General features: G+C 34.1%; 1 protein-coding gene across 1 annotated transcript in view; it reads right to left on the bottom strand.

Annotated features, from left to right (window-relative positions):
• Positions 1–1,485: 1,485 nt before the first annotated feature.
• Positions 1,486–10,981, bottom strand: part of PDE3A (phosphodiesterase 3A) — a 359,573-nt gene continuing 350,077 nt past the window's right edge. Inside the window, exon 16 of the mRNA XM_069106191.1 lies at positions 1,486–7,449. Within this exon, the coding sequence (XP_068962292.1) occupies positions 7,208–7,449 (242 nt within the window). The 3' untranslated portion in view covers positions 1,486–7,207. The remainder of the gene's footprint in view (positions 7,450–10,981) is intronic.

Genomic DNA, 10,981 nt, shown 5'->3' with positions numbered 1-10,981 from the left:
GTTATGTTTCTATTTCAACTGAGAAAATGTAAATAATATAGCATGAAGTTAGTTGAGGAAAGAAAATTACAAATTTAAAGCGAGGTAGTGAAAGGAATGCTATTTCTGTGCTGATTTTCTAGCTCTTTGACCTGAGGAAAGCCATTTAATTTTTCTGGGCCTCGGTTTCCTTATCTGTAAAATAAGTGGATTGCACTACAATCCTTTCCAGCTCTAATATTCTGTGATTCTCTGAAAATAGTGCCAATGCTGCCCATGTGCACATTAATTGTTTTTAATGCAATTCCAGATTTGGGGGACTAAAATGAAAATCTGAGAAAGTACACAATATAACCTACCACTTTTCTCATTGAAACCCCACAGAAACTCTTAGAATCAAGAAAAGAGTTTATTATATGCTCTGTGTATCACTCCAAAATTACCCGATACTCTTAGAGTTCAATTTTAGGGGTACAAAAGTGGGAGGCCCTTTCTGGTCCAAAAGAAGAAGATTTCTGTTCTAACAAGGATTTCATGCACATACTGAATCCATTTTAAAAATGTTTTCATTCTATGTTATCATAATTCCCTTGTTATTATTTATGGTCATTGTTTATATTGAAATAGATTTCAGTGATTGTAGAATTTTCAGAAAGCTTCCTTATTAAGACTACTACTTAATAGTAATTAGTAGGGAAAGAAAGTTTTTTAAAAGCTTAAGGGCTTGGGATCCTAATCAGTTCCTCATCTGTACTGCACCATTTTCAATCATGTGCAGTACGCAACTCTCAATTTGTGTCTTTAATTCCAGCAATAACCTATAGCTAGGATGATTTCTGAGGCAAAGTTAATAGGTAAGGTTAAAAAATATCATATATCCCCTTAGCATTCTTTTTATCCTCAAGATGAAATCTGTTGACTACCACCACAAATTGTGTGCAATTAGGCACATCAAATAAAATGATCCAAGTATAGACTAGAAAATGCTACTGCATATTAATTGAAATTATTAATGCAAAATTTCTCATGCATATTTCACTTTTAAGTCCTTTAAGCAAAGCAACTTTCACTTATGAAAGTCTCCGAAATTTAGAAGTCTGAGTTGATTCTTTGGAAGTAAAAAAAGTTTGAACATAGCAACTACAATTGGAATAATTCCTTTTTAAAATCCTGTGATATCACTTGTGGACACTTTGGATGCCAAAGAGATCATTGCTGTAGTTTTAAACTCTAAAAGTTATGGTTACTTCTCTCCTAGACTAGAAAAAGAATTACCCAAGACTAATAGCGCTTTCATAGCTGCAAACTGGAAAAGAATGTGAGATTTAGGTGACCCAAGACTGACAACAAATCCCTATAATTACCAACAAACTTCATTTAAAAAGACAATGATCAAAATGTTATCAGGAGAAAAAAGATGCTTAAAAGCTGCCCTGCCCCCACCCCCAAGACAAAAACCAGGTGATTATTTCAGCAGAACAAAAATAAAGAGTGGTTCAAAGAATTAATAAAAAGGTATCAAAATCTCATTATACTAGTGTTGGTAGGGATGCTTGGATTCTTCTAACCTAACCCATGCTTAAATAAGAATCCAGTCTGTGACATAGCCAAGATCTCTAGCAAGGGGGGAGCTCAGTATTGTCTAACTCATGACTTTCTACCTTTGAATAGCTGTATTTTTCAGCAAGTTTTCCCTACATGAAGTTTGAATTTGCAACTTCTATTCATTGATCCTAGCTTTGTTCTCTAGAGCCAAGCCAAAAAACAAAACAAAACAAAACAAAACAAAACAATTCTTCTTCCATATTAGAGCCCTTCATGACGGCATTAACATCACCTCTTCACTCCACCCCAAGCCTTCTCTTCTTCTATTTCCTTCAAATAATATGATCTTTCATCCTTTCATTATCTTTGTTTCCCCTCTCTGGGTCATTTTTCATTGTCCTTTTTGAGATGTAGAACTTAGAATTAAATATAATACCCCAGATACAATTTGACCAGGGCAATGTGCAGGTATATAAGGTAACATCCCTAGCCCCGGGCACTTTCTCAACACAAATATTATTTTAGTTGCCAAATTACACTTTTGTTATTAAGATTCCAGTCAACTAAAACATCCAGAATTTTTTCATATGCGTTCCTTACTTGCCATGGCTCCCACAGTTTATATTTGTGACATTTATTTTTTGAGGTTAAGTATAAAACATTAAACTAATTAAATGTCATTTTATTAAATTTGATCCAACAATCTAAACTATTGGGATCATCTGGGGTCCTGTCATCTGACATGTTAGGATTTTAGCTGTCTATAAATTTGACGAGGGTTTCGTCTATTAAAAAAAAAAAGTAAAAGCATTTGAATACCTGGCAAGCTTCACAAGAAACTTCTAATATGATACTGCACTATTGATGACTACTGTGTAACCCAGTTCTCTTCTTATCAACCTAATCTAATCCCAAGTATTTTTATCTTGTTCACAAGATGAGCAAGTGACCCTTTGCCAATTGTTTTGATATCAAGAATAACTATCTCTCTATTTCCATCATCTACAAGTCTAGCAAACAGTTAAAAAAAAAGGAAATGAGATTGATCTATTATGATCTCTTTTTGATGGAGCCATGGGGGGCTGGTTCTTTGTAATCATCTTCCTTTACTAGATGTTCACTGATCATTCCTTTAAAAATGCATCTAGAATTTTGCCAGGATTCAAAGTTGGGCTTATAGTTTGTAGACTCCACTCTTTCCCCTCTTTTTAAAAGGTAGAATAACATTTGTCCTACAGTGTGTGGCACTTCTCCCATTTTCCATGATTGTTCAATTACTGGCTGTAGCTCAGAAACCGTATTCCATTTGCTTTTTTCCCCTTCTTCTTCTTCTTTAGTACTCTGGAGAATAGTTTGTCCAGGTCTGGTGACTTGAACTCATTTGCAAAGGAATCCAGTTGGTAATAGATTCATTAAGAAAAAATAGATAAAAGAAGCACAATTTTATTTCAGAATGCAGTCAATCCTCAACTATCTGAAGGTGTGTCCACCTACCTTCAAATTCTTATGGATATTTTCATCTATGCTGTATAAATACTTTGTTGTAATTTTTTAAAAGTGCCTTACTCTAATCTAGAAGTAAATTAACATATTCACGGAAATATGTTTTAAACTATTTCCTTGAGCCAGTTCTATCAATGATAACCTCTCTCATAATGGAGTAGAAATCAGCAAATGAACTGAAGAAGGGGCAGGATATAAAATAAAGACAATCAGAATTTTATAGCTTGCTTTCATTATTGTTTGAAATAATGTGAATACTGCAAACACTGGATATACATATCTAAAATTAAACATAAAACACTTTCCAAATTCAAATGTAACGTTTTTTTACCATTTACTTCTATCCAGTAATGTGGATAATTGAGAGTTGACTACATAACAATCAAAGTCTCTATTTGTTAATCATTTCAAACCTTAACTTTTATTTAGAATGAAAATTTGTATAAATTTATTACTTAGAAAATACTTTAAATTTCTTTTTTTAAATTATTATTTAAACAAGTATTAGGTCTCATCCCCCCAGCACAAATTTTACACTGCAATGGACGTTTAAGGCTAAGACAATGGGGACATATAGGAAAATAGTAAAAATTCATTATAAGGCATATGTTACATATAGTAATTTCAAACCAACATTTTATATTTCTGGGTTTCAATATGAACACTGTGGATGAAATACAACTCTTTTTTTTAACATGACTTCACTTGCTGGGCTCTTCTTGGGTGGGGGGGAGTAAGTCTAGGATAACAAGTTAAAGTTAACAAGAAGAATCAAACAATCTTCATTCACAAAAGTGTATACAATTTTTGCTGCCTGATATTGGATGTTTGCTCTTATCTGATGAAGACTGACATATATAAATTTCCAAAACAAAGCTAATGTCTTCATCTTTTACTCATATCAAAACCATGTTTACACATTAATTATAAAAATAAACAAAAATATTGTTTACAGATAAAGTTCTAGTTATGGGAGATTCTTATAATTGTTTCATGGTAGAAACCACTTTCTAAAGGTTCTAAAAGTCCTCGTTCAGTTAGATCAGTTACAGTAGATAGTGATTTGAAAAGAGGTCCTAATAGCACCCTGGAAGTGATTTTTTTAACTCAGTTTAAAGAAATCAATTATTACCAAGTTAATCTGATTCTCTTTTTAGAGTTGATATATAGAATGAGCTTTTTTATTAAGCTGATTAGAAATCCCTTCATTAATAAGACCTGAGTTTGTCTAACCATACCTACAAATATACCCTATGAAAACAGAATCAATTGCAATAGATATACTGGCGCCATAGGAAATAGCTCAGGGAAATGTAAATACACATTAGTATTGCATTATCACCAAAAGTAAATATTAGACAATATCCCTAGAACCATATTTGGAATTTATTGCATTAGTCTGAAAACCATCATGGAAATATTGGTGCACACTATATTTCCCAACCAACTTCTTCCTTTGTTAAACTGTTTTTCCTTCCAAATAACTCCTAAATATAATCACTCTGCTTAGATCTGAAGAATAAAATTTGGGGAAGGATTATTTTCATCCCTATTTATCATGATACTTTCCCATGATTAATGAACCTCTTAAGTACATAGGCATTGAAAGATGAAAACCAGTGCTTGGCCATCCATAACCTGATAGTTCTAACTTGTATTAAGAAGCAACTATATACTTTTGGTAAGACCATCTCCCTGCCCACTTACCCAATGTACTACCTTCCTAGACTATATCTGTTCACTTTATTTTCAATTTGGGAAACAGACTAAAAAAAAGACAATTTTAGTAGAGTATCAAAAGCAATGGCTGGGAAATGACATCAAAAAAAATCTACCTGCACAGTTAAATGATTCAAGTCCCTGTAAGAAGATTTTGGATTCAGAATAATTTGTGGAAAAATAAAGCCTTTTGGCCATCATGTCAAGGAGAACCAAAACAGTACACTTAAATAGTAAAGACATATTCATAATTTTAAAAAATAAAATACTGAATTATACTTGAAATCTATTCTCGTACTTTAGATAAAAATTTGCTTCACATCTGTTTTCTTCCATTCCCATTCTCATAATTTGAGAATAGTATAGAAACAGTATTTTCTGCTATTTATTTCATTGCCTATTTACACCATAGATTATCGTAAAATCATTGATTGAGGAGAAAACATTTGTTTATGAAAACAAAGGTATTTTATGCAAATATTTGCTTCTATGAATAATGGGAAAAGAAGAGACAAATAAATGTATTTATAAGAAAACAAATTCTATTTTCTTTTTTGCATTGTCAGCAGGTCCACAGAAAGTATTATGTGATAAACAAAAAAAATGATAGAAGACAGGGACTTAGTAAAATTACCCTTTAGATGATTTGACTAATGCCTAATTGTCTTCTGCCTTAGAAAATGTTGAAAGCTAATTCTTTTAGTGGGCAAAAATCACTGGCAAATTTTCAATGAATATCAGTATAGCTGGCATAAACTTCTCACATCTTTGATCTTAAATCCGAATACAAAGAACAGCATGTGGCCACAGGGCTGTATGCTAACTATGCACAACTTTATCGCTGGGGTTGGAGATGGCTATAATGTATAAAACTGGTGATAAAAAAATAACTTTATAAAATGTGTCCCTTTTCTCCCCTTTTGTTTTTTTTAAGAGTATACTATCTACAGGACCAAAAAAATTCTTTATATTTACACCATAACAACTAATTATTGACAAATATAATATTTTATGAAATAAAATATATCGAAAGTGAGTATCAGTTTTAAAAAGGGGTTTGGCTCACAGCATAAACAAGTGTGGAAACAATAACAACAAACAAAAAAAAAACCAACTCGGTATCAGAGACCCAATCTCTGCACAATTTCCTTCTTTGTTAAAAATAGCACAATGGTGTACCCAAAGCCTGGAAATTGAAGCTAGGTAACCCATACCACACAGCAGGTGTAATGCTACTCTTTGATGCTGGGTAGTTGCAGTTATCACTGGCCCCTCTAATAAGCCAATCTTTATTAGTTACTAAGACATAGAACTTCCATCGTAATTCAAGAATATCATGTAACCAGTTAGAAACATTTCATTCTTCTACAGCTGTGTTCTAACGTACACTTAAAAATGTATATCCTTTACAAGAAATATGGAAATCCTAGGAGGATAATAATTGTAAGGACATAATTTATTCTCTAGCCTATTGTCTATTCCACCCTTCTTTTGTATCTGACTAGAATGGTAACCTGATTAGATGATTTGATCACAGGTCCTTCCTGAAATAATAAAGAATGCTATGTTGCCTTCATCTGTCACCTTAATCCTTGGTAAATGGAGTGCATGCATGCACCCCTGTTTTCCCTATGTTCATTTGGCTGTGTGTAAAGCACCTGTGCTCCCATGGGTTTGAGGTTGGTCATTGCATGCCTCTAAAAGGCACGAGAGCAGTATTGCCAGTCACATGGCCCTGGCAAGAAGACAGCAGTGAATGCACCTTCTACTGCAAGGGGAAATTTTATTGCCTCTCAAAAGAGAACATCTATTACAGATTCTGCTTTCCGTCACTACAGATGTAACTTTCTTAATACTGGCGCCTTATGTTTGTTCACATGTGCTGAATCATGTGCTACAGCTAATCTACTAAATTCTCAGTGATCACTCTCTCTCCCCTACACACACACTCAAGCACACCCCTTCCCAGCTCCTACTCCCATGCACACATATGTGTAACTGCACAAACAAATGTGTCATGTAGCACAATTCCCTTATATAACTTGCACTATAATAGTGACCATTATATATTTTATATGAATGTTGCAGAAGTGTACAGACAATAACTCTGGCTCTGTGTGATTATATGTGTGTCTGTGTCTGGGTGTTGCATGTGTGTGTTCATACACACAATGCATATATTTCTTCCTTAAATAAAAAAAAAACAAATTGTGGAAGCCAGTGTTGCAGTGAGAAAGCTTCTCTGAGCATATGAGTTTAAGCAATGTACCTCACTGAAAAAAAAATGAAACCAAAAAAACACAAACACAAACAAAACACAAAATCCTGACAAAAACATTCCAAGTGAAACAGCCATTGGTGTGTTATCCCACATTTCTACAGTGTTGTGTCTAAATTTGTGCTGGCTTGCAAGGAGTCTGTGCACAAGTCAATCTGGCTTAAAGTAATGCTTGTTGAATTGTCATTGGGTCAAATTTGTAGTTGTGTTCTCTCCTTTGGGTTTCCTTTTTTCTTCCTCTTCTTCTTGGATTGCCTGTATTTGCTCTGAGGATTGATGCAGGGTGGATTTTTCTAGACTGAGCTTTTCCATCCCACTGCCTAGTCGTTGTTCATCTTCAATGACTTTCTTCCACATTTTATGGTTTTGAAGGAGGTGCTGAGTTATTTGGCAGTAGATTTTCCTCCTTTTGAACTTCTGCTGTCCTGTAAAATATTAAGACCAATTTTGTGTTTGGAGAAGATTAAATACAATATTCATTCATTCTCTATCTTCCACTTAGTTTGCTGACAAGATTTTAGTATTGTCTGGTTATATGTGCTTTTGCATGTTTAACTCAAGTTTGCATGTTTCAGGTATAGGAGAGAACATTACAATTGGGGACCATGATCTAGTTATGAAATTCCAGTATGTGAATATTTGAAATTTTATGTATTTTATGAACACTAGTTTATAAATTTCTGTATAGAAATATTAAAGAAGACATTTTCTATGTGCCCATTAGGAAATGCAATTAAGTTTTATAAACCTGATTATCTTTAAAAGGTGATTGACTGAGGCAGTTACATCTTTTACTCCAATTGCATTTGAACAGGTAATTGTAAAGTGTGTACCAAGTGTCTTTTTTAGGTTTCCAACTATACAAGGATGCTACTCTTTTCAAATTGACCAGAAAATTTTACATAATAGCAGTTGACAGCTAAGTACTTACTTTAGTTACCTTGGTACATTTTAGTTTATAACTCTCATATGGAAACTCTACTGAATATGAGATAACCTCTTTTAGATTCTGTTTTCTAATTCCATATTCTAAATATGAGAACTTCATATGCCTTATACATTACAAAAATATGACAAGAAATTCTTATTTAATGAAGAAACCATAACAAATGATACAAGTGAAAGTTACTAGAATGACCGGAATAGAAATTGGGGTTCTCAAGTTTTCATAAAGAGGATGTCCTTCAGATATTTTAAGCTAAACATGTCTGGAACTGAATTCATTACCTTCTTTCCTTACCCTACTCTCCCAAAACTTCCAACCTTCCTGATGTCACCATCTTCTCAGTCTCCTGGGTTTACAACCTAAGTGTCATCCTTGACTCCTCATAGTCATACCCCCATATCCGATCATTTGTGCAGTCCTCTTGTTTCCATACTCATAACATCTCTTAGTTATGCTTCCCTCTTTCCTCTGAAACTACAACCACTCTAGTGCAAAACTCATCACAGTCAAAGGGTCTCACTTCAGGGCCTAGAGGGCCACATATAGCCTCTAGGCCATAGGTCCTCACCCTTCGTCTAGTACATAGTCAGTGCATAATAATTGCTGATTGACAGTAATCAACCAATCAATTGAGGGCAAATGTCTTGATTGTTCTATCATATACAAGGCAAATTTTTCATGGAGGAGATTCAGAATAAATTACTACAGTTAAATCTTTCTAAGAAACCATTGATACGAACGTCACAGGAAAAAAAACAACAACAAGAGAATTGTGTAGGAGAGAGACCTTCTAAGTAACTTCCTTTTTCGGGATACCCCTGCTTCCTCATTTGTGAAATGAAGGAGTTGGACTAGATCTCTAATATCCTTTACAGATCAGAATCCTCTGCTTCTATCTTTTCTTCAGTGAATTGTATTATACTATGAGAAGTACCCAATTCTTATATATTGTCCTGAATAATGTTTACCTTCCTCATTCATAATTTGGCTTGAATAATACCTAAGGAATGTAATTAGTACTATTATTCCATATGTGTGTGTGTGTGTGTGTGTTCTTTTCAAAGTGATTTCTTTTTTATCCTGTGGTCCATACTTAGAGGTGGCTAATATCTGGACCAATATAGTATAGCTGAATTCAGGTCATTTTCTGGTTAAAGAATGAATAAAAGTAAATTACTTGCCCCACCTACATACATACAGTCATAACTTAAGGAAACATTCTGCTGCTAAAGATATCAGGCTGATGTATTAATGTTTAGGAAATAGATTTCTGATGATTAATTTATTAACACAAAGCTTAAATGTTCTTTTTCATGAAGCATACTTAGAAAGGAATGGCTTCCTTGTTATTGATGTAAAACTGCAGCAATAAACCTCTCTGTAAATTTTACTTAATAAGGTGATATACAAGAACGTTTGTACCCCAAAAGTGTGCATAGATTTAAATCTGCAGGTGGTCTAAAGGACCAAATTATTCAGTACTGGAAGCTTCTGAACTGTGAACAAAGAGCTTTTCAATGTTGCAAGCCTAAACCCTGCTTACTGCTTCATTAGAAAGTTCTTAGGCCCCTGAAGGAATCTTTCAGATTTAATTATGAGAATTTTTAAAAGCCTCTCTTTCCTCAGAATAGCATATTAATCCTGTGTTTCCTGGGAAACATCCAAAATTTTTAAACCTCAGTAGATACCGGAGCATATTTGAGGTTTGTAGCTGTACTTGAATCCAAATAGCAGGCTGGATCAAATTATTATTAATTAAAGTCAATACAAATTCTGAAAAAAGACAAAGAATGAAATAATTAAATAAAGGGCAATAGTCACTTTAGAATCCTTAGCAAAGTCATTTTCCCTTCCTGAGGTCTCAGTTGCTTTATCTATAAAATAAGGAATTTGAGTTTCATGGTCTTTGAAGATCCATACCAGCCCTGGAATTCTACATGGCTAGATTGCATAAAATATTTTAATAGTCTTCTTGGATATAATGAAATGCTACAAAGATGCATTCTACACAAATAAGAATGGGAATAGTTATGGTATCTATAAAAAATCCAGATTACCAAAATGAGGCAGGGCACTTATTTCCTGAATGAATTATGACTAAATTCTGAAGCAGAACGAGTAGAAAGATTATATTTAACTAGTTTATTAATTCCTTTCAACAAACAATTCTGAAGCACCTATTAGTTGTGATGTACTGTGCTAGTAGCTAGGAACTTTCACATTCATATAGTGCTTTATTCAATATCTCTAAGAGGCAAATACTGTAAGAATTATTTTCCTGTTTTTATAAAGGAGAAAACTGAGCCTTGGAGAAGGGAAGAAACTTGTGGATATGCATCACATGACAATTGCAATCTTGAAACCAAGTCTTTTGATTCAAAGGGCTATGCTCTCAACTACCAGATGTTCCCTCTCCTTCAGTCTGCATCAATGATTTCATTGGTTTGGGAAGTGCCTCTCCAGATATAGATCAGCAGCTCAACTGTAACTTACAATCATAGATATTTTCTTTAAATCTACTGAGGCAAAGTATTCTTCATTTCTTTCTTTCTTTTTTCTTTTGAAGGGGGGAAGGCAGAGCAATTGGGGTTAATTGACTTGCCCAAGGTCACATGGCTAGTAAGTGTTAAGTGTCTGAGATTGGATTTGAACTCAGGTCTTCCTGACTCCAGGGCCAGTACTCTATTCACTGCACCACCTAGCCCCACTTGTTCTTCCTTTCTGAAAAGGTCATAAGGGACCTCTTGTCACAGGATCAGGACATGTAAAAGGTCAGTGGAGAGACAGTAAGCTCTAATGATTTACTGGGTTAAGTTTAGGAAGAATAGGAAAATCTGGCTTTTGGAGTTTAGGTAGAGTAGGTAAAATATTCTCCTGATATTATTTTCTCAGAAGGGGATCCCACTCACTGATTCTTTCTGTTGACTTCCAGAAAATATATGAAAGATGGTAGTTTAGACTGAACAAGTAAATGCTTACTTAAGCTTGGAGGAGTCTATCTCCTGGTGAAG

Source organism: Petaurus breviceps, unplaced genomic scaffold (assembly GCF_028583685.1).
Source record: "Petaurus breviceps papuanus isolate PSGF00001 unplaced genomic scaffold, PetGlider_PUasm1.0 78, whole genome shotgun sequence".
NCBI classification, from domain to species: Eukaryota; Metazoa; Chordata; class Mammalia; order Diprotodontia; family Petauridae; genus Petaurus; species Petaurus breviceps.
This window is presented reverse-complemented; position numbering and strand designations above follow the sequence as displayed.